Here is a 24,651-nt window from a genome sequence, read left to right as displayed (position 1 = left end):
GCTCAGCAGACAGTATCACACAGGATAGGATTAGATACACAGCTCAGCAGACAGTATCACACAGGACAGGATTAGATACACAGCTCAGCAGACAGTATCACACAGGAGGGGATTGGATACACGGCTCAGCAGACAGTATCACACAGGACAGGATTAGATACACAGCTCAGCAGACAGTATCACACAGGATAGGATTAGATACACAGCTCAGCACACAGTATCACACAGGATAGGATTAGATACACAGCTCAGCAGACAGTATCACACAGGATAGGATTAGATACACAGCTCAGCAGACAGTATCACACAGGATAGGATTAGATACACAGCTCAGCAGACAGTATCACACAGGATAGGATTAGATACACAGCTCAGCACACAGTATCACACAGGATAGGATTAGATACACGGCTCAGCAGACAGTATCACACAGGACAGGATTAGATACACAGCTCAGCAGACAGTATCACACAGGATAGGATTAGATACACAGCTCAGCAGACAGTATCACACAGGAGGGGATTGGATACACGGCTCAGCAGACAGTATCACACAGGACAGGATTAGATACACAGCTCAGCAGACAGTATCACACAGGATAGGATTAGATACACAGCTCAGCACACAGTATCACACAGGATAGGATTAGATACACGGCTCAGCAGACAGTATCACACAGGACAGGATTAGATACACAGCTCAGCACACAGTATCACACAGGAGAGGATTAGATACAGGGCTCAGCAGACAGTATCACACAGGAGAGGATTAGATACACAGTTCATCAGACAGTATCACACAGGATAGGATTAGATACACGGCTCAGAAGACAGTATCACACAGGACAGGATTAGATACACAGCTCAGCAGACAGTATCACACAGGATAGGATTAGATACACAGCTCAGCAGACAGTATCACACAGGAGGGGATTAGATACACAGTTCATCAGACAGTATCACACAGGATAGGATTAGATACACAGCTCAGCAGACAGTATCACACAGGATAGGATTAGATACACGGCTCAGCAGACAATATCACACAGGATAGGATTAGATACACGGCTCAGCACACAGTATCACACAGGAGAGGATTAGATACACAGCTCAGCACACAGTATCACACAGGAGAGGATTAGATACAGGGCTCAGCAGACAGTATCACACAGGAGAGGATTAGATACACAGTTCATCAGACAGTATCACACAGGATAGGATTAGATACACGGCTCAGAAGACAGTATCACACAGGACAGGATTAGATACACAGCTCAGCAGACAGTATCACACATTCTTGTTCTCTGATACACAGGGGTTCTACTAACCAATCAGAGTGCTCGGTACATATTCCACCTGACTACACGGACTTATCCTATTGGTCAGACTTTCTGTCAATCACAGTCCCTCAGTTCCGGAAGGAGAAGGGGTTGTCATGGAGATTCTGGACGCGGCAGTTTGAATGTCTGTGCGCACAGAGATGGCGCCGCCCGTGCAGCGTCCGGGGAGGAGGAGAGAAGAACCGGAGCGCGGCCGCCCGAGGCCCAGCAGGATAGTGGTGAACCAGGCAGTGCTGGCGGAGCGGAACCCGGGGAGAGTGGCGGCTGTCGGGGCCTGGATAGAGCCGGGAGACCGGGGAGCTGCGGACCACGTAAGGATGAGTGCGGGAGGCCGCCGGTTGTGGGGCAGAGAACCGGGGCCGGTAATAGGCGGCACCAGGGGTGGGACCGGCACAGACAAGGAGTGTGCACACTGCTGCGGTTACTGCAGGAAAATCAAGTCAGAAAACGCCGACTAGAGCGGACATCCCCTCTGTGTTCCCATGTTCAGGCTTTTGAGCGTTTATTAACTACTTCAGGTTTCTAAAAATACCAAAGTGGTTAAAAGAAGAGATGAGTAGTCCTAGAGGTGGAGCAGGGCCTAGAGGGAGAGCGGACCTGGAAGGGGGCGGGCCTAGAGGGGAGAGCGGACCTGGAAGGGGGCGGGCCTAGATGGGGGAGCGGACCTGGAAGGGGGTGGGCCTAAAGGGGGGAGCGGACCTTGAAGGGGGCGGACCTGGAAGGACAGCGGACCTAGAGGGGGGGCGGGCCTAGACTTGGAGCAGACCTGGAAAGGGGCGGGCCTAGAGAGGGAGCAGACCTGGAATGGGGCGGGCCTAGAGGGGAGAGCGGACCTGGAACGAGGCGGGCCTAGAAGGGAGAGCGGACCTGGAAGGGGGCGGGCCTAGAGGGGAGAGCTGACTTGGAAGGGGGCGGGCCTAGAGGGGAGAGCTGACTTGGAAGGGGGCGTGCCTAGAGGGGAGAGCTGACTTGGAAGGGGGCGTGCCTAGAGGGGAGAGCGGACCTGGAAGGGAGCGTGCCTAGAGGGGAGAGCGGACCTGGAAGGGGGCGTGCCTAGAGGGGAGAGCGGACCTAGAGGGGGAGCGGACCTGGAAGGGGGCGGGCCTAGAGGGGGGAGCGGACCTGGAAGGACAGCGGACCTAGAGGGGAGAGCGGACCTGGAAGGGGGCGGGCCTAGAATGGGAGCAGACCTGGAAAGGGGCGGGCCTAGAGAGGGAGCAGACCTGGAAGGGTGCGGGCCTAGAGGGGAGAGCGGACCTGGAACGGGGCGGGCCTAGAGGGGAGAGCGGACTTGGAACGGGGCGGGCCTAGATGGGAGAGCGGACCTGGAAGGGGGCGTGCCTAGAGGGGAGAGCGGACCTGGAAGGGGGCGTGCCTAGAGGGGAGAGCGGACCTGGAAGGGGGCGTGCCTAGAGGGGAGAGCGGACCTGGAAGGGGGCGTGCCTAGAGGGGAGAGCGGACCTGGAAGGGGGCGTGCCTAGAGGGGAGAGCGGACCTGGAAGGGGGCGTGCCTAGAGGGGAGAGCGGACCTGGAAGGGGGCGTGCCTAGAGGGGAGAGCGGACCTGGAAGGGGGCGTGCCTAGAGGGGAGAGCGGACCTGGAAGGGGGCGTGCCTAGAGGGGAGAGCGGACCTGGAAGGGGGCGTGCCTAGAGGGGAGAGCGGACCTGGAAGGGGGCATGCCTAGAGGGGAGAGCGGACCTGGAAGGGGGCGTGCCTAGAGGGGAGAGCGGACCTGGAAGGGGGCGGTGGGCCTAGAGGGGAGAGAGGACCTGGAAGGGGGCGGTGGGCCTAGAGGGGAGAGCGGACCTGGAAGGGGGCGGGCCTAGAGGGGGGCATGCCTAGAAGGGAGAGCGGACCTGGAAGGGGGCGGGCCTAGAGGGGGAGCAGGTCTAGAGGGGAGAGCGAACCTGGAAGGGGGCGTGCCTAGAGGGGAGAGCGGACCTGGAAGGGGGCGTGCCTAGAGGGGAGAGCGGACCTGGAAGGGGGCGTGCCTAGAGGGGAGAGCGGACCTGGAAGGGGGCGTGCCTAGAGGGGAGAGCGGACCTGGAAGGGGGCGTGCCTAGAGGGGAGAGCGGACCTGGAAGGGGGCGTGCCTAGAGGGGAGAGCGGACCTGGAAGGGGGCGTGCCTAGAGGGGACAGCGGACCTGGAAGGGGGCGTGCCTAGAGGGGACAGCGGACCTGGAAGGGGGCGTGCCTAGAGGGGAGAGCGGACCTGGAAGGGGGGGCGGGCCTAGAGGGGAGAGCGGACCTGGAAGGGGGCGTGCCTAGAGGGGAGAGCGGACCTGGAAGGGGGCGTGCCTAGAGGGGAGAGCGGACCTGGAAGGGGGCGTTCCTAGAGGGGAGAGCGGACCTGGAAGGGGGCGGACCTGGAAGGGGGGGTGGGCCTAGAGGGGAGAGTGGACCTGGAAGGGGGCGGGCCTAGAGGGGAAGTGGACCTGGAAGGGGGCGGGCCTAGAGGGGAAGCGGACCTGGAAGGGGGCGGGCCTAGAGGGGAAGCGGACCTGGAAGGGGGCGGGCCTAGAGGGGGAGCAGGTCTAGAGGGGAGAGCGGACCTGGAAGGGGGCGTGCCTAGAGGGGAGAGCGGACCTGGAAGGGGGCGTGCCTAGAGGGGAGAGCGGACCTGGAAGGGGGCGTGCCTAGAGGGGAGAGCGGACCTGGAAGGGGGGGTGCCTTGAGGGGAGAGCGGACCTGGAAGGGGGGGGTGCCTAGAGGGGAGAGCGGACCTGGAAAGGGGGGGTGCCTAGAGGGGAGAGCGGACCTGGAAGGGGGCGTGCCTAGAGGGGAGAGCGGACCTGGAAGGGGGCGTGCCTAGAGGGGAGAGCGGACCTGGAAGGGGGCGTGCCTAGAGGGGAGAGCGGACCTGGAAGGGGGCGTGCCTAGAGGGGAGAGCGGACCTGGAAGGGGGCGTGCCTAGAGGGGAGAGCGGACCTGGAAGGGGGGGTGGGCCTAGAGGGGAGAGCGGACCTGGAAGGGGCGTGCCTAGAGGGGAAGCGGACCTGGAAGGGGGCGGGCCTAGAGGGGGAGCAGGTCTACAGGGGAGAGCGGACCTGGAAGGGGTCGTGCCTAGAGGGGAGAGCGGACCTGGAAGGGGTCGTGCCTAGAGGGGAGAGCGGACCTGGAAGGGGGCGTGCCTAGAGGGGAGAGCGGACCTGGAAGGGGGGGGTGGGCCTAGAGGGGAGAGCGGACCTGGAAGGGGGCGTGCCTAGAGGGGAAGCGGACCTGGAAGGGGGCGGGCCTAGAGGGGGAGCAGGTCTAGAGGGGAGAGCGGACCTGGAAGGGGGCGTGCCTAGAGGGGAGAGCGGACCTGGAAGGGGGCGTGCCTAGAGGGGAGAGCGGACCTGGAAGGGGGCATTCCTAGAGAGGAGAGCGGACCTGGAAGGGGGCGTTCCTAGAGGGGAGAGCGGACCTGGAAGGGGGCGTGCCTAGAGGGGAGATCGGACCTGGAAGGGGGGGTGGGCCTAGAGGGGAGAGCGGACCTGGAAGGGGGCGGGCCTAGAGGGGAAGCGGACCTGGAAGGGGGCGGGCCTAGAGGGGGAGCAGGTCTAGAGGGGAGAGCGGACCTGGAAGGGGGCGTGCCTAGAGGGGAGAGCGGACCTGGAAGGGGGCGTGCCTAGAGGGGAGAGCGGACCTGGAAGGGGGCGTGCCTAGAGGGGAGAGCGGACCTGGAAAGGGGGGGTGGGCCTAGAGGGGAGAGCGGACCTGGAAGGGGGCGGGCCTAGAGGGGGGCATGCCTAGAGGGGGAGCGGACCTGGAAGGGGGCAGACCTAGAGAGGGGAGCAGGTCTAGAGGGGAAAGGGGCGGGCCTAGAGGGGAGAGCGGACCTGGAAGGGGGCGGGCCTAGAGGGGAGAGCGGACCTGGAAGGGGGCGGGCCTAGAGGGGAGAGCGGACCTGGAAGGGGGCGGGCCTAGAGGGGAGAGCGGACCTGGAAGGGGGCGGGCCTAGAGGGGAGAGCGGACCTGGAAGGGGGCGGGCCTAGAGGGGAGAGCGGACCTGGAAGGGGGCGGGCCTAGAGGGGAGAGCGGACCTGGAAGGGGGGGTGGGCCTAGAGGGGAGAGCGGACCTGGAAGGGGGCGGGCCTAGAGGGGAGAGCGGACCTGGAAGGGGGCGTGCCTAGAGGGGAGAGCGGACCTGGAAGGGGGCGGACCTGGAAGGGGGGGTGGGCCTAGAGGGGAGAGCGGACCTGGAAGGGGGCGGGCCTAGAGGGGAAGCGGACCTGGAAGGGGGCGGGCCTAGAGGGGGAGCAGGCCTAGAGGGGAGAGCGGACCTGGAAGGGGGCGTGCCTAGAGGGGAGAGCGGACCTGGAAGGGGGCGTGCCTAGAGGGGAGAGCGGACCTGGAAGGGGGCGTGCCTAGAGGGGAGAGCGGACCTGGAAGGGGGCGTGCCTAGAGGGGAGAGCGGACCTGGAAGGGGGCGTTCCTAGAGGGGAGAGCGGACCTGGAAGGGGGCGTGCCTAGAGGGGAGAGCGGACCTGGAAGGGGGCGTGCCTAGAGGGGAGAGCGGACCTGGAAGGGCGCGTGCCTAGAGGGGAGAGCGGACCTGGAAGGGGGCGTTCCTAGAGGGGAGAGCGGACCTGGAAGGGGGCGTTCCTAGAGGGGAGAGCGGACCTGGAAGGGGGCGTTCCTAGAGGGGAGAGCGGACCTGGAAGGGGGGTGGGCCTAGAGGGGAGAGCGGACCTGGAAGGGGGGGTGGGCCTAGAGGGGAGAGCGGACCTGGAAGGGGGCGGGCCTAGAGGGGAGAGCGGACCTGGAAGGGGGCGGGCCTACAGGGGGGCATGCCTAGAGGGGAGAGCGGACCTGGAAGGGGGCGGGCCTAGAGGGGGGAACGGACCTGGAAAGGGGCGGGCCTAGAGGGGGAGCGAACCTGGAAGGGGGCGAGCCTAGAGGGAGGTTTGGACCTGGAAGGGGGCGGGACTAGAGGGGGTTTGGACCTGGAAGGGGGCGGGACTAGAGGGGGGTTTGGACCTGGAAGGGGGCAGGGCTAGAGGGGAGCGGTCCTGGAAGGGGCAGGCCTAGAGGGGGTAGCTGACCGTTCTTCTGGAGCTGGACAGGCGCTCCATACTTTACAACACAAGTCTCTGGGAGGCTCAGGAGACGTTTCTTGGAGATTTTTGTCATCGTTTCTGTTTATACCACCGCCAGCGTTTCTTCATTATTCAGAGGAGTGAAAGAAATGACAGTGGAAAAAAGTCTCAAAAACCAGGAGAAAACTCCAAACAAAGCATCGGGCCAAAACTATTATCAGTGCATTCAATGGTTGAAAAATGTAGGCAAAAACGCGCAGAGAATTGACATGGAGCAGATTACTTTCTGCACCAAATCTGCAAGTCATATATACTCAACGTGTGCACGAGACTTCAAGTTTCTCATTCACTTTGCTGCCATCAGGTTTTGTCACAAATCCGTGCAGAAAAAAAAACGCGACACAAACGCATTAAATCTTCAACGTGTGCACACAGCCTTAGGGAAATGTTCAGGAAACGGCTGAAAAAAAAAAATGCGCAAAAGTTTTCTGAGCCTGTTCAGCATGAAAAATCCGTCAGTTCATCCAAGACTAAATCGCGTGGTGTGCACAGACCCCCACAGCCATGAAAGAAGACGCAACAGTCTTATCCATGGGGCCGAATGAGGAAGACGCTCCAGACGGTGTTTTATTTTTTTTGTTTAGCAGGTTTTGATAATTTCCTGAGTACTTGTGTGAGGTTTTTGGCTGCCGTTGGTGGTTTTAAACATCTTTTGTGGCATTTGTTTATTCAAATAAAGGCCTTAAAAAACCTAAAAAAGCATGAAAAACGCGCATTAATATACACAGACAGCTGTTACCTGCATTTTTCATGCAGAAAAAAAAAAAAGCTGCAAAAACTCCCTGTGTGAACATAACCAGGGTATGTTTTCTGTATGAAGACTGCACAGTTCAGCAGTCAGGTGCAGGGAGCAGATTTAATGAAATCACATCCACTTTACGTTGACAGTTAAACACAGAGGATTTCCTGCACAAAAAAAAATGTAGCTGAGAAAGCACAGTGTGAACACAGCCTGAGGCCGTTGCAGGGAGTCTGTCACCAGGTTTTTGTTCCTGTGCTCCGGATCTGACATTTGGCAGTAATAGTCTTGGAGTCTCAGTCAGTGATCCAGTTAATAGGACCTGTCGCTTGGTGCCGCATGGTTGCAACTGTACCATCCTGCTTGCATAAAGGATCATTCACACAAACAAACCTTCATAAGAAACCTGGCGCCGATCATCAGTGTGAACATGGCAGCGATCAACACCTAAACTCTCGGGCATTAGCAGATCGCACATCTTTTCGCGTGAGTGGGATGTGCTGCGGACATTCACACACTGTGCACATATAACCCCAGTATATACAGTCTGCAGATTCCTTAAAGGGGTTGTCCAGTCACTATATGCAGCTGCAGACTGATAAATGGTTGCGATGTGCACAATATCACTATTGCCCGGTACTCCTTGTGTGGGGGTTTCTCGGGATCAGTGGTCTTCCCAGCAGTCCTATAGATGGGGCATAACTTCCAAACTTGGTACAACCCCTCCATATATTTTTACCCTGAAAATAATCCAGTTGCAAAAATTGCTGGGCATCTCGGGATCCGGACCCTCAAATCAAAACAACTGTACAAGCAGAATGACATCTGTTACCCTTTAATGGAGAAATGCAACAAAATGTGATTTTCAATGTTGGTACCAATGGAGTCCAGGAGTTTCTTCTAGTCCAGAGCTTCATTCACAATTCTGCTGGTTGCTATTAGAAGAAAACTGTGCTTCTGTAATGCAGAAGAAGGTCAGGTCACATCCTATAGATGACTGTGCGGACACTGAACAGATGACTCTTTCCAGGAGGTAATGCATTGGGGCCGGAACTGAATAAGCAGGAATCGCTAGGGGGAGTTCAGCTCTGAAGCTGCAGACTCTGTAATTCCAGGTACAGCCACTAGATGGCAGGAGATACCAGTGTGTTCCTCATGGGGCTGCCTAACGTCTTGTTTCTCTTGGTTTAGGTCCCTGCAAGGCAAATTGAAGATGAACTGATCCAGTACCAGAGGGAGAAGGAGCAGAGGCTGATTCGCTTTCAAGGGGAGGTGAAGCGAAGGGTTAATCAGCACGCCAAACAGCGCAAGAGGCATCAGCTCCAGAAATCCTACGATGCGGTACGAATCCCACCGCAGCTCCTCACCTGCCACCATGTGTGTGAGTGCAGGTAGGAGAGGAGCCGGTGACCAACTAATGGGGGAAAAACACACCGAATCCTATGGAACAGACTGATCTCATGTGATTAGTGAGCCGCGGTGACATTGTACCAGCCGTCACGTCACAACACCTTGTGTTAGATGAAAGGGAAGATGTCACCTTTCATGCTGTCCGAGCCGCGGGCGGACACTTACTAGTGAATGTTTTAGCTTGAAACGCTGCTGTCTGTCGGAGAAAACCTAGTTTGAAGTGCATAGAAAGACAAGGGCTTATTAGATGCAAACGTGACTGTGCCACGTGGTCTTGTGTCGTGGTGTGAGATTCCGGTTTACTCATTTTCTGTGCCCGTCAGGTCACCCCAACAGATGATAAAGCTAAATGGTTGATGAGATGGGCGCCGCCTGCATCGCGGACATCCCTACTGGTCTTGTGCACTAATTTATTATGCCCTGGTCTTTCTTCTGTCCCGCAGGTGACAAGGGAGGGAATCGTCGTTGCACAGTCCGCAGATGCAGCCATGCATTTTACCCCAAAGAGAAACACCTGCACTTACCGCAATACACCAGTCGCCATCTGCAGCCCTCGCAAGCACTGGGTGTCCGCTCGGAGGATTAGTGATGACCCTGCGGACGACCCGGAGGAGCAGGATGGAAATAAGTTATTCTCTGAGCACGCTAAAGCAGTAAGTATCTCCTGATGATGGCGCTCTGCGTCTGCGGTAAGCAACTCTTTATTTTGTCTAGTCTTTTTTTTTTCTGGTGTCCATACAAAATGCAATTCAGCAGCCCTTCCTCAGATACCTGTACCCCCACCAATGGCTTTAGGGATGTGACAGGAGAGGTGTCGGGGTGAGCTGTCACTTTAAGGTTTGGGTGGAATTGCTGCTTAATAAGAATAATTATTATTATTCCAGAAATTACTTTAATGTCGGCCTCTCACTTTACACTGTTGTATAAACTATGATGAGGACAATTACTACAAATATGACACATCCATAACACGGAGAGGGAGGGGAACCGCGGCGGCAGGGGCTGAGTGGTCTTCAGAGATGGGTCTCGAGGCTTGTAAATTATTCACTATTTTAAGATGTCAAAGAATGGAAACATCCTTGTTCATGTCAGCAGGTTGTAATACTCTCCTCTCGCGTAAGATATATATGTATTTTTTTTGTGTCCCTGCCCGCGGTAGTCCTCTATGAATTAATAAATCATCATGTTCTGGACTCCGGGGTGATAGCTGTCTCTGATACATTGTAACAAACCTTCAGCTGTTACAGCTGCTTCTTCCAATGCTGAGACATACATACATACATACATACATACATGTATGTATGTCATGTTTTTGATGGGCAGAAGGATACAAGCCCCTGCAGACATCTCTGCCCCCCACGGTAATATACGCTGAGAACAGGAGGATTGGGTATGCTGCAATCCAACATGCCTCATCATGCTTTTACATGACTGTTGTCAGAGTGCCAGGACTTCCATACACCTCATAGACTTCCAGTCCTTCCTGTAATCAGCATTTTCTTGTATAAATCCCATGGACAGCCCTCATTATTAATACCGCCATAGCGGTTTTATCTTTTCTCTTGTGCTCGGGGTAATGATCAGCGCGGACACAGTTTCGGACAGTGATGTATTATGTAATGGAGCATTTCTTCCGCACCGGTGATCTCCTGGCGCACCTTGACCTTGGATGTCAATGGGGTTGGGAGGAAGCATTGGGCATATTGGATTTCAGCATGCCTGATCCTTTCTTACCGCAGAAGATCAGCTGCTTCCAGCTGTGTGAGTTCACACGTTCAGTATTCGATCAGTATCTTACATCATTATTTATAAGCCAAAATCAGGAGTGAAATAATCAGAGGAAAAGTATAATAGAAACACGTCACCACTTCTTTATTTATCACCCACTCCTGGTTTTGGCTTACAAATACTGACCGTGTGAATGTGACCTAATACGCACCTTAGGCTGCGGTATTAATGAGATTTTTATCCTTAGTGTAAGTTGCTATTAACCTCATTTGTGTTTCACAACAGCTCAAAAATACCATGCGACAGGTGCGCGGCAGGCTGGCGGCGCTGAAGACGGTGGAGGCCGAGGAGTTAACGCTGCCTGGTGGCCTCTGGAAGGTTTCCCCCACCAGAGATGTGAGTCCTCACTATTCATTTATGGCCGATCGCTTTATGCCATTCCAAAGGGCGAGATAATAACAAGCTGCAAACTGCTACTTGTAAGAACACCAAGACCCAAATTTATGATTGATGCCTTCGCATCCGGATTGTAAATCTTTATTCTGGGAATCGGTTTTGCAACATACAATGTCGGCTATTCAGCCTGCAATAAAAAAAAATGGAGGTGAATATTACAAGATCGACGACTAGATGACTTTCCTTGCAAATGGGATACGGTGAACAAAAGAATAATGGGAAAAAAAGTGATTTTTGGTAGCTGGATGCATAAAATAAATATAAATAAATAATAATTAAAAATATATATATATATATATATATATACACACACACATTCATGGCCAAAAGTGTCGGCACCCTTGTTCCAGAAAATCACAATTCCACATGTTTTGTTATACACGTGTTTATTTCCTTTGTGTGTATTGGAACAACATGAAAAATCAGAGATAAAAGGCAAATTGGACATAATTTCACACAAAACTCCCAAGAATGGGCCAGACAAAATTGTTGGCACTTTTTCAAATTTGTGGGTAAACAACTTTGTTTCAAGCATGTGATGCTCGTTCACACTCACCTGTGGCAAGTAACAGGTGTGAGAAATATGAAAATCACACCTGAAACCAGATACAAAGGGGAGAAGTTGACTCAATCTTTGCATTGTGGGTTTGTGTGTGTGCCATACTAAGCATGGAGAACAGAAAGAGGAGAAGAGAACTGTCTGAGGACTTGAGAACCAAAATTATTGAACAGTATCAATCTCAAGGTTACAAGTCCATCCCCAGAGATCTTGATGTTCCCTTTTCCGCGGTGCGCAACATAATCAAGAAGTTTACAACCCATGGCACTGTAGCTAATCTCCCTGGACGTTGACAGCAGAGAAAAATTGATGAAAGGTTGTAACGCAGGATAGTCCGGTTGGTGGATAAGCAGCTCCAATCAAGTCCTAAAGAAATTCAAGCTGTTCTGCAGGCTTAGGGAACATCAGTGTCAGCGCGTGCTATCCGTCCACATGTGAATGAAATAGAACGCTATGGCAGGAGACCCAGGAGGACCCCACTGCTGACACAGAGACAGGAAAAAGCTAGATTGCAGTTTGCCAAAATGTACGTGAGTAAGCCAAAATCCTCCTGGGAAAGCGTCCTGTGGACAGATGAGACCAAGATGGGGCTTTTGGTAAAGCACATCATTCTACTTTTACCGAAAAGGGAATGAGGCCTACAAAGAAAAGAACACACTACCTACAGTCAAATATGGTGGAGGTCCAAAGATGTTTTGCGGTTGTTTTGCTGCCTCTGTCAATGGGTGCACTGACTGTGTGCAAGGCATCATGAAATCTGAAGATTACCAAAGGATTTTGGGTCACAAATGTAGTGGCCAGTGTCAGAAAGCTGGGTTTGCATACTAGGTCATGGGTCTTTCAGAAGGACAATGACCCCAAACATATTTCAAGAAGCCCCCAGAAATGGCTGGAAACAAAGCGCTGGAGAGTTCTGAAGGGGCAGCAATGAGTCCGGATCTAAATCCCATTGATCACCTGTGGAGAGATCTTAATATTGCTGTTGGGAGAAGACGTCTTCACATATGAGAGACCTGGAGCAGATTGTAAGAAGAGTCCAAGATTCCAGCTGAGGAGTAAGAAGCTGATGGTTATAGGAAGCGATTTATTGCTGGTATTTATTCCAAAGGGTGCAACCAAATATTAAGTTGTGGGTGCCAACAATTTTGTCCAGACCATTTTGGGGGGTTTTGTGTGAAATTATGTCCAATTTGCCTTTTTTCCTGTTGTGGTTCCAGTTCACACAAAGGAAATAAACGTGTGTATAACAAAACATGTGGAATTGTGATAATGTTCTGGGAGAAATACTTCATTTTCTAGAACAATTTCGACGGTGCAAACACTTTTGGCCATGACAGTGTGTGTATCTATCTATCTACCGGATCTATGACACATGGCGGCTCTGTTTGCACCATTGAAGTCAATGTTGTCTATTCCGTCTATGCTTAGTGCAGAATTATTGAGCTTTATTGCTCTTCTCAGGAGGCGCCATTGATGTGAATATCATGCGAGGACGTAATTTAAGTTGACACGACTGATTTTTGGAGCATAGTCTGGCGATGTACTGATCTTAAACTGTTCCTTGTGTTTCCCCAGAATCCAGTATCCCGGAGATCGCCGGTGTTACGCAGCCGGATTGCCGAGGAGGAGGAGGAGGTCTCTCTGCGGGGATATCATGACCTTCCTGTGGAGCTGCTTCCTCATGAATCACATAGGCATCTATTGGAGAAAGAAAATGCCATGACGGCTGTAAAATCCGTGAGTCCACGATCCGAGCCCATCTCTGCACTGGAGTTGATCTATAAAATGTCATGTGTTTCCCTTACTTTATGAGAGATCTGATAAAGATGCATTCGCTCACACAATTAGCTGCTATGGCCTCTTGTAATTCTCTTTCTTGGTTACTAATGTGATTTATCGGAAACATTTTTCAGCAAAGTAGATCAAATACACGTCAAAGTGCAGCAATCCTTGAAAACTGCACAGTGTGAAAGCAATCGTTAAAAAATTGCAGCAGCAGGCCAATAACGGTGCGTGTGGATCTAGTCTAATGTACATGTTCCAGCAGATGAACCAGAATGTATATTAAGAATGATTTATCCTATTCATTAGGATCCAGTGATGGACTTTTTTTCAATATGGACGTTTGCAGGAACAGCTTTTCTTCATAGTGTTGTAAACAGGACCGACCCAGTGCTTTACTCTGTGCATCACCAGCAGAGCGAACTGTGGATTTTCATTATTTTATTTTTCTTTTTTTTTTTTTTGCTTGCAACCCAATATGCATGTTATAGTATATAATCTTTATAAACTACTTCTCCGCTAAGTCTGGGAAGTTTTGCATGTCCTTAGTGCTGAAGTATTTTCCTGGATTTCTTTGTCTCAGGTGTGTAATCGCTTAATGAAGGAGTCGTACTGCGCTGGGCCGGCGCCAGCATATAACACAGATTACCGTGCGGCACTCGTACTTCGCCCAGGCGTTGATGAAGAGGAAGAACGAAAACAAGTGGGTGAAAGAACTAATGAGCGATGAATTATTTAGTTCATTTATTTATTTAATCCATTATTTTTTCCAATGATCTCATTATTTTATACGTGGGGTTGAATTTTGGCCGAGAGACAGATCCAGCGGTCCTTTAAGGTCATCAGTTTTTGCTCATTGTGATTAATGGCATGTTTCAGGAATGTTGCACATAAGAAGAGACCTGTAAGTTATGGCGTCCGGCCTCTAGGACTAATCATCCAAGATCCATGGTCCTATGCCGGCTCTGAACCGCCGCAGCTTGTAGAATATGTATGGCTGCAGTAGCGCTGCCGGTTTCTTGATTCAAGCAGCATGAATCTTCTGTCAAGTTCCCTCTAATATTGTTGGGACCCCAGAGGTTTAACACCCACCAATCCATAAGTTTTTCACCCATCCTGCTAAAGTTTTAGGGAGTTGCAAAATTTCACCTTCCCTCCTTCACTATTCAGTGAGCAGCGCCACTTCTCTTTTGATCTAGTATTTGGGATAGGAGTATAGTTGAGGGAGCGTGCTCGTTTAACCTTTTAAACTAGCACGCTCGGGTACTCGCTGAGTAGTTTTGGCGTGCTCTTAATCTGTGTTTGAGCCGCCGCGGCTGCATGTGTTGCGGCTGTTACAGCTGTGACACATGCAGGGATTGGCTAACAAACAGGCAATCCCTGCATGTGTCACAGTTGTCTAAAAGCCGCGACATGCAGCCGCGGCGGCTGAAACATAGATGCCGAAACTACGCGGCGAGCACCCGAGCGTGCTAGTTTAAAAGGTTAAACGAGCACGCTCAATCAAAACTAGTTAGGAGTAAGTGTAAGCAATAGGTATGCTAAAAAACATGTAATTAAAACATAAAAAAAAATATTTAAAACAATTGGGAGGTATTTTGCCAGAGCTGCTGGTGTAACGGACCCTGATAGTGGTCACGGTTTTGCCGCAGTATCAGTATATCCTGTGGTAAAGACAATAAAATGTTGTACTGAGCCAAATATATGGGAGTCTCTGCACCGACCGGAGATTATACTGGTTTCGATGCAATCATCTCCTTTTTTATTATTTGCTTTTGGCATTTCATAAGACTTGGCCAATGGGAGAAGCATATCTCCCTGCCAGATGACGACTTGGCTCATGTATCCAGCGGGGCGAGAATATTTCGGCCAATTTGACCCTTTCCTTATTAATCTCTATTGCTGGCAGTTTAATTTGTGCCCCACATGTTAGTCACCCTGAGTTCTGGAGCCACGAGGACCATAAAGATAAGAAAGGTGTGTGATTATCCTGGCAGTGCGATACCCTCATCACAAATAATCTGGGTGACTTCCAGATGTTTATCCGGTGATTGCAGCCAGCCAGTCATCCTCCAGCGGAGCAGAGATTTCCACAGGTCAGAAAACTAATGGCTGGTGTATCCTGAGGGTAGGATAGACCGTGCATTGTCTGTCCTATCCGGCGCATATTACAGCAAATTTCGTCCACACACTGCAGTGCAGAATTGACCGGCGTTGCAAGTTTGTGATCTGCGAATTTGTTGCAGACTTTAAAGAGGTTTTCTCATCTTCTGTCTTCAGGAGAACACCGCTCCTCAGCTACCGGCTTCCTGCATGCTTGATGATTGACAGCAAGGACCAGCGGCATAGTTTGCACATCTAGTCCAAACTGCACTTTTCAATGCTGCAGACAGACTTAACGTTTTCTCTGCAGAAATGGGGGATCACAGGGGCACCGAAGCTGGCGGGGTCTACCAATTCAGCCACTTCAGGGCAGCACTTACAATTCTTACTAGAAAACTTGTAAAAATTTCACTCCTAGGAAATCGGCCAGCGCTGATAGACTGGAGAGGTGACTATTACCTAGGAAATAAGTAGTAAAATTACAGCATTAAAAATACCTCTATTCTTGAAAACAAGATGTGGATTTTAATAAGAGGTTAATGGCACCGTTACTTTTTTTTTTTTACCAGCACTTTGCAATTTTAACCATTTATCATTAAAAAGGATGTTTCACCGGTTTGAGGATGTTAAACTGGCCACATCATACAATAGCAGCTGCAGAGCCACGTGGAGTTTTTTTTTTTTTTAATTTGCGGAGATGTTCGCTTGTTAAGTTTTAGGTTATAATTTATAAATCCAGAGATTATTCTCAGGAGGGCGTGTACTTCTTACCCTGCATGAGGTTAACCAATCATAAGCAGGCAGCATCACACAGGGTGAAAAGATCACTCCCCCCAGCACAGCTTAGAGAGGGTGAAATTTGATGGCAGAGATGAGTGTGATTGCGGCAGAGCTGTGTGCACCGCCGTGTGTTTTATCACTGCCATAGTGGGACTCCCTGATTGATCGTCTGCAGACGCACAGGTAGCAGAGTCAAATATCGTTACACATTATTATTCGCTTTCCTCCATTCCTCTACAGGTCTCGGCGACGCCGGACAGGTAGTGTCTACTCCGCTCATATGTATTTATAACCTTTACACGGTAAATAGAAGCGCGTCCCCTATAATTAGCTTTAATTATGTGTGTGAAAGTACAGCCGCTCGTATAATCGCCTCCGGCGGTGTCACTTTGGATACTGAGTGCTATATAATTATTTTGATTGCACTGCTGGGAGTGATAACATTTGTGGCACCCGGGGATTCTAAGAAACGGACTCACATGTCGGCAGGTAATAAACCTTACCAGTACGGGACGTTCAGTTCACATGACCACGATCGCCCATCATCCTACAAACGCGTCGCAGGACAGCGACCTAGGCAGCCACGTGGGTTTAATACTCCTCTGCGCTGCTCCCATTCAGCGGCCACGGACTCGTGACGTGGCACCTGGACCTGGGTCTCGTAAATTAATTTGTTCATTTCAAGTCAAAAGTGTTTTCCAGTGATTGATCTTCATCTACATAAAGTAGAAAAATACTAATTTTCTTGCCTTAAAGTGACTCTTGTTCCTCGCAATTAACTCGTATGAATAACTTTGCATCCTAGAGACAAAGCCAGTACCTGATGTACAGAAGACTTTTCATGGACATCGAGCGAGAGCAGGTGAAAGAGATGCGGAGGCAGAAGGAGCACGAGAGGAAAATCTCCAAGTAAGGAGTCAACCTGACTGATACTTGCCCAATCGGCCACGATTCGTATTTGCAGCAGTGCTACAGTAAAGCAATTTAGATTTTGCATATTCAGTTTTTTGTTTTTTTTTTCCTATATAATTCAGAAAATTCTCGCCGAAATGAATTGGGGATGGAACGGAGAATTTATAGGGATTTTACTCTTGGAGGAATTTTTTTGTCGTGTGCTCAGTATCAGTAAGGAAATGTGTCTGTGGGGGGGGGGGGTGAAAGGAAGTGACAACTCCTGGAAACACTTTTCTGAGTTGCAGAAGTTGTCGTTGTTGGGGGTAGGTTCACAAATGCTGGATTTGCTGCAGAATAAGCTACATTGCAAATCTGCACTTTTGTGACTTTCTCTGCAGAAAATAGCTGAGGTGTCGCCGCCCCTGTGGTAACACTTCCCTGGTCTGTGTACACTCAGCCTCCAGCGATGACATGTCGTCATATGTGAGCACTGCAGCGGCCCAGGTACAGAGGCCAGGAAAGCATTGCCACATGGCCGCAGATGGAAAGTATACGGACGGATTCCCCCCCCCCCCCCCCCCCCCCCATGGAACTCAATGGGGAAAAAGCGCAACAAAGCCACATGCAATCCTCTTCCGAAACTGGATTTGTATCCGCATTGCAGAAATTATTTTTGAAAATTCAGGATGATAACCTGCTCTGTTTCCAGTATGTGTGAACATAGCCTTAAAATGGATTTGTCATCAGATTTCGCAAAAAAAAAAAAAAAAATGCATGCAATATTAAAAAGATCCCTTACACCTGATGAGGCTAGTGTACTTACTTTGAAAATTCATGTCAGCATGGCTGTTTTAATCCTAATGTTAAAATGAGTATTTTATGAGTCCAGCTAAAGAGTGAAGGAGACAATGAGTCTGATGTATTTAGGCTCCTCCCACCCAGCCTGACTGACAGCTGGTCAGGCTCTGCCCACCCAGCCTGACTGACAGCTGGTCAGGCTCTGCCCACCCAGCCTGACTGACAGCTGGTCAGGCTCTGCCCACCCTGCCTGACTGACAGCTGGTCAGGCTCTGCCCACCCTGCCTGACTGACAGCTGGTCAGGCTCTGCCCACCCTGCCTGACTGACAGCTGGTCAGGCTCTGCCCACCCTGCCTGACTGACAGCTGGTCAGGCTCTGCCCACCCTGCCTGACTGACAGCTGGTCAGGCTCTGCCCACCCTGCCTGACTGACAGCTGGTCAGGCTCTGCCCACCCAGCCTGACTGACAGCTGGTCAGGCTCTGCCCACCCTGCCTGACTGACAGCTGGTCAAGCTCTGCCCACCCTGCCTGACTGACAGCTGGCCAGGCTCCGCCCACCTAGCCTGACTGACAGCTGGTCAGGCTCCGCCCACCTAGCCTGACTGACAGCTGGTCAAGCTCTGCCCACCCTGCCTGACTGACAGCTGGTCAAGCTCTGCCCACCCTGCCTGACTGACAGCTGGCCAAGCTCCGCCCACCTAGCCTGACTGACAGCTGGTCAGGCTCTGCCCATCCAGCCTGACTGACAGCTGGTCAGGCTCTGCCCACCCTGCCTGACTGACAGCTGATCAGGCTCCGCCCACCCAGCCTGACTGACAGCTGCAGCTTGTGCTGAGCTTGTGGTTTCAGATCTCTGTGATGATGTATGTAGATTGCATTGTGAATCAGGTGACGGATCCGCTGTTTGGTTCATTCATCTGATGAAGCAGAATATATTTCAGTTCCTGTTTTTGCCGACCCGTGCGCTGCTGAGCGGAGGATGCCCGCAACAACCCCGGACTAAACTGATGTAACGTTGTGTGTTGGGGTTTCAGTGTAATCTCTTCTCCCACAGAATGAAGTCTGACCGAGAGGTGGAACGACTGATGGAGGAACAACGTCTGCGCCTTTCTGCTCATCCCAGTATCCAGAGCCGGTCGTCTGAGCCAGAGGAGACTCTGCAAGAGGCGACAGTCGACGAGGAAAGGGAGCTGGTACAGAAAGCCAAACACTCCAACCGGTAAATCCAGGGATGATCCCTGCTGGGCGTCTGCCAGCGGGGGCCCGTTTGTGCTGACGGTAAACCCTTTCACTTCCTCCCCGTGTCCTGGTCGGACTTTTATCACTTTTTGTTGTTTGACGAGTCATTTGTGGTTTGTAAAGGGTAATTCTAGACATTATCTTGTGTGTGTGGTAGTTACATTTCACTCCGGTGAAAACCATTTCCTATTAAATCTTATTGTGGTTTATGGGATGGTTCTGTGAGCTGCCAGACCGGGTCCTCACATATTAGCCAATGGCGATGCTTCCTGACAACTGCCCCCTTCCCAATGTACATGCACTCTGGGCGTTGCGTCTCAATATAGAGGGGATTAGGCTGTGTGCACGCAGTTTTGTGGGGCCGTTGAAAAATTACGAATTTTCTAGGGAAAACTGCAGCAGGAAGCGCTCTTTCTCTGGAAAGTTTTTAAAGTGTTTTGGAGGAGTGTTTTTTTTTTTTTTTTTTTTTTTCTTTTGCAGCCTATTGATTGGACAGCGCGTAGTACGGAGCGCTTTCCAGCAGGAGCGGTTTCAGAGAAGTGACCATGCTTTTTTTTTTTTTTTTTTTTTTTTTTTATTTCCCCTTCCAAACGTCTTTTAATAAGACAGAACATATCACAATGGAAATAAATCGGAAGAGGCGCTGCAGCAGACGCCTTTTCTTGCTGCTTGCGCCTGATATTCGGTTTCAAAATCTCTGTCTCCCAGCTTCCTGGGAGATTTGGAACCTAGGTAATCGGCTACTCTGAGATTGCAGAGGTGGCTGGTAACCTAGGCGACGAGCAGTACACAATAGAATTAAAAATCCCTCCAATCTGGAGAATGGAGAGGATTATTAATAATTGGCATATTGCAAACTTGCTTGTTTTTACTAGCACTTTACAATTTTACCAATTAATGACGATAAGACAACCTCTTACAACAGCAGCTTTTCCCCCATGAGATCAAAAGGATCAGGCATATTAGAGTCCAACAGCCCAATCTTTCTTTGCCCCAATATCCTCTAACAGGGTGGACAGATAGGTTGGATGGTTGGCCAGTCGCAATGAAAATGGCATTTTCTGCCGTCATTATTTCCTATTAACGGGCACGTGTGACTGTACTGATTTAATGTGACAATGGCCATCACTGCATTTTTCTACGAATAATGCCGCCTCTGTTTCCAGGTACATAGAAGCTTTACGAGCCCAAATGAAAGACAAATTGTTGTTGCATAACATTAAGCTTCCTCCTCTGTGCTGCTGTGGATCAGACTTCTGGGACACACATCCGGACACTTGCGCAAATAACTGCATTTTCTACAAGAACCCCAAAGGTGCGGACTGGGTACGGGGTATGGATATGGACTGCGTGTCTGCTGCCTGAGAAGGGGGTATGGATATGGACTGCGTGTCTGCTGCCTGGGACAGGGGTATGGATATGGACTGCGTGTCTGCTGCCTGAGAAGGGGGTATGGATATGTACTGCGTGTCTGCGGCCTGGGAAGGGGGTATGGATATGGACTGCGTGTCTGCGGCCTGGGACAGGGGTATGAATATGGACTGTGTGTCTGCGGTCTGAGAAGGGGGTATGGATATGGACTGCGTGTCTGCTGCCTGGGACAGGGGTATGGATATGGACTGCGTGTCTGCTGCCTGAGAAGGGGGTATCGATATGGACTGCGTGTCTGCGGCCTGGGAAGGGGGTATGGATATGGACTGCGTGTCTGCGGCCTGGGACAGGGGTATGAATATGGACTGTGTGTCTGCGGTCTGAGAAGGGGGTATGGATATGGACTGCGTGTCTGCGGCCTGGGAAGGGGGTATGGATATGGACTGCGTGTCTGCGGCCTGGGACAGGGGTATGGATATGGACTGCATGTCTGCGGCCTGGGAAGGGGGTATGGATATGGACTGCGTGTCTGCGGCCTGGGAAGGGGGTATGGATATGGACTGCGTGTCTGCGGCCTGGGACAGGGGTATGGATATGGACTGCGTGTCTGCGGCCTGGGACAGGGGTATGGATATGGACTGCATGTCTGCGGCCTGGGAAGGGGGTATGGATATGGACTGCGTGTCTGCGGCCTGGGAAGGGGGTATGGATATGGACTGCGTGTCTGCAGCCTGGGACAGGGGTATGGATATGGACTGCGTGTCTGCGGCCTGGGAAGGGGGTATGGATATGGACTGCGTGTCTGCGGCCTGGGAAGGGGGTATGGATATGGACTGCGTGTCTGCGGCCTGGGACAGGGGTATGGATATGGACTGCGTGTCTGCGGCCTGGGACAGGGGTATGGATATGGACTGCGGCCTGGGAAGGGGGTATGGATATGGACTGCGTGTCTGCTGCCTGAGAAGGGGGTATGGATATGGACTGCGGCCTGGGCCAGGGGTATGGATATGGACTGCGAGTCTGTGGCCTGGGAAAGGGGTATGGATATGGACTGCGTGTCTGTGGCCTGGGCCAGGGGTATGGATATGGACTGCGTGTCTGTGGCCTGGGAAGGGGGGGTATGGATATGGACTGGGGCCTGGGCCAGGGGTATGGATATGGACTGGGGCCTGGGACAGGGATATGGATATGGACGGCGTGTCTGCGGCCTGGGAAGAGGATATGGACTGCGCCTGGGCCAGGGGTATGGATATGGACTGTGTGTCTGCGGCCTGGGAAGGGGGTATGGATATGGACTGCGTGTCTGCAGCCTGGGACATGGGTATCGATATGGACTGTGTGTCTGCGGCCTGAGAAGGGGGTATGGATATGGACTGCGGCCTGGGCCAGGGGTATGGATATGGACTGCGTGTCTGCTGCCTGAGAAGGGGGTATGGATATGGACTGCGTGTCTGTGGCCTGGGAAAGGGGTATGGATATGGACTACGTGTCTGTGGCCTGGGACAGGGGTATGGATATGGACTGCGTGTCTGTGGCCTGGGAAGGGGCAATGGATATGGACTGCTTGTCTGCGGCCTGGTACAGGGGTATGGATATGGACTGCGTGTCTGCGGCCTGGTACAGGGGTATGGATATGGACTGCATGTCTGCAGCCTGGGAAGGGGGTATGGATATGGACTGCGTGTCTGTGGCCTGGGCCAGGGGTATGGATATGGACTGCGTGTCTGTGGCCTGGGAAGGGGGTATGGATATGGACTGGGGCCTGGGCCAGGGGTATGGATATGGACTGGGACAGGGATATGGATATGGACGGCGTGTCTGCGGCCTGGGAAGAGGGTATGGATATGGACTGCGCCTGGGCCAGGGGTATGGATATGGACTGCGTGTCTGCAGCCTGGGACATGGGTATCGATATGGACTGTGTGTCTGCGGCCTGAGAAGGGGGTATGGATATGGACTGCGTGTCTGCTGCCTGAGAAGGGGGTATGGATATGGACTGCGTGTCTGTGGCCTGGGAAGGGGGTATGGATATGGACTGGGGCCTGGGCCAGGGGTATGGATATGGACTGGGACAGGGATATGGATATGGACGGCGTGTCTGCGGCCTGGGAAGAGGGTATGGATATGGACTGCGCCTGGGCCAGGGGTATGGATATGGACTGCGTGTCTGCAGCCTGGGACATGGGTATCGATATGGACTGTGTGTCTGCGGCCTGAGAAGGGGGTATGGATATGGACTGCGTGTCTGCTGCCTGAGAAGGGGGTATGGATATGGACTGCGTGTCTGTGGCCTGGGAAAGGGGTATGGATATGGACTGCGTGTCTGTGGCCTGGGACAGGGGTATGGATATGGACTGCGTGTCTGTGGCCTGGGAAGGGGCAATGGATATGGACTGCTTGTCTGCGGCCTGGTACAGGGGTATGGATATGGACTGCGTGTCTGCGGCCTGGTACAGGGGTATGGATATGGACTGCGTGTCTGCGGCCTGGTACAGGGGTATGGATATGGACTGCGTGTCTGCGGCCTGGTACAGGGGTATGGATATGGACTGCATGTCTGCAGCCTGGGAAGGGGGTATGGATATGGACTGCATGTCTGCAGCCTGGGAAGGGGGTATGGATATGGACTGCGTGTCTACGGCCTGGGACAGGGGGTATGGATATGGACTGCGTGTCTGCGGCCTGGGAAGGGGGTATGGATATGGACTGCGTGTCTGCGGCCTGGGAAGGGGGTATGGATATGGACTGCGTGTCTGCAGCCTGGGAAGGGGGTATGGATATGGACTGCATGTCTGCAGCCTGGGAAGGGGGTATGGATATGGACTGCGTGTCTACGGCCTGGGACAGGGGGTATGGATATGGACTGCGTGTCTGCGGCCTGGGACAGGGGGTATGGATATGGACTGCGTGTCTGCGGCCTGGGAAGGGGGTATGGATATGGACTGCGTGTCTGCGGCCTGGGAAGGGGGTATGGATATGGACTGCGTGTCTGCGGCCTGGGAAGGGGGTATGGATATGGACTGCGTGTCTGCGGCCTGGGAAGGGGGTATGGATATGGACTGCGTGTCTGCGGCCTGGGAAGGGGGTATGGATATGGACTGCATGTCTGCGGCCTGGGAAGGGGGTATGGATATGGACTGCATGTCTGCGGCCTGGGAAGGGGGTATGGATATGGACTGCATGTCTGCGGCCTGGGAAGGGGGTATGGATATGGACTGCGTGTCTGCGGCCTGGGAAGGGGGTATGGATATGGACTGCGTGTCTGCGGCCTGGGAAGGGGGTATGGATATGGACTGCATGTCTGCGGCATGGATTCCTATAAATGTAGACGTGTCATATGGACTTCCTGAGGTATTTTACTGCAGATTCAAATCATTATCTATAAGGAGGCGACACGTGGCGGAAGATTTACTTCTCTAAATGTGCCAGAATCCTGCACCAAAACCTGGTGACGTTTGGTGCATGGTTTGTATAGAAAATATGAGTGTCCTAAAGAACAACTATGGCTGTCCTGCCCTTGTGAATAGATGAGGGTCCGCATTGCCCCCTCTTACCTCAAAACGCCTTAAGAATGGCTGGAAATCTAATATTTTGTTGTCTGTCATTTTATTCCTTTTCAATAACTTTTTTTTCTCTCTTCTTTCTCCCTGGCAGCGTACAGTCGCGCCCTGCAATCCGTGCTCTTGTCTCGTGACATGTGGGATGGATCGGCTGGCTCCAGATTCTCCGCCTGTAACATCAGCTTTGCAGAACCACGAGCTGTAAGATAATGCACAGATCTCCGCTGTAGGACAAGGAGTTATTAATCCATATCCTCCAGCACCAAGGATTCACACGTGCGTGTCGCCATTCGTGCTGACCTACGACATACGTATTTTACACATTGATAAATGACTTAAGATGTTCTGCAGCAGCAGTTCCAGTGAAACTGTGGTGTGTTGTGTGCTGGACTGATCGCGTACAGGACTTGTGCATATACAGTTCTATAAGTCTCTGGGGGGATTTACCATGAGATAAATGTTTTTGTGCAGTTATTAATCCACGTGTTTTGGTTTTTTACTAGTTTTGTGACTATTTTTGTTGTTTAAACTAAAATTATGAAAACTTACAGATTAAAAAAACAGATTTTCATCCGTATATTACTGCGAAAGTGGAGAGGTTGTGTGCAGAAATGTTTCCAAGTCACAAAGAATAAATTTATCTCAAAACGTCAGCAAGATTCCAGATACGTCCGACGCAGAATATACGACCGCGCGCACTTGGGAAGAAGACAAAGTCTGTGCTGCTACATCTCTCCACTAGGGGGCAGCCGTGAATGATTCCTGATCGCACCGTTACGTAGGATTTAGTGTCCGTTATCTGTCCGGG

The 24,651-nt window shown here is 51.9% G+C and overlaps 1 protein-coding gene across 1 annotated transcript; it reads left to right on the top strand.

The window, feature by feature from the left end:
* Nucleotides 1–1,400: 1,400 nt before the first annotated feature.
* CCDC15 (coiled-coil domain containing 15) lies at nucleotides 1,401–24,321 on the top strand. The gene is made up of 10 exons (XM_073657363.1): nucleotides 1,401–1,650; nucleotides 8,353–8,502; nucleotides 9,015–9,224; nucleotides 10,585–10,695; nucleotides 12,890–13,051; nucleotides 13,680–13,799; nucleotides 16,785–16,888; nucleotides 18,728–18,892; nucleotides 20,079–20,227; nucleotides 23,938–24,321. Exons 1-10 carry the CDS (start codon nucleotides 1,462–1,464, stop codon nucleotides 24,051–24,053), a joined length of 1,476 nt encoding a protein of 491 aa, XP_073513464.1. The 5' UTR covers nucleotides 1,401–1,461; the 3' UTR covers nucleotides 24,054–24,321.
* Nucleotides 24,322–24,651: the final 330 nt, after the last annotated feature.

The sequence above is a fragment of the Phyllobates terribilis genome, unplaced genomic scaffold (genome assembly GCF_046119375.1).
Source record: "Phyllobates terribilis strain yellow unplaced genomic scaffold, ASM4611937v1 Scaffold_12__6_contigs__length_324123572, whole genome shotgun sequence".
NCBI classification, from domain to species: Eukaryota; Metazoa; Chordata; class Amphibia; order Anura; family Dendrobatidae; genus Phyllobates; species Phyllobates terribilis.
This window is presented reverse-complemented; position numbering and strand designations above follow the sequence as displayed.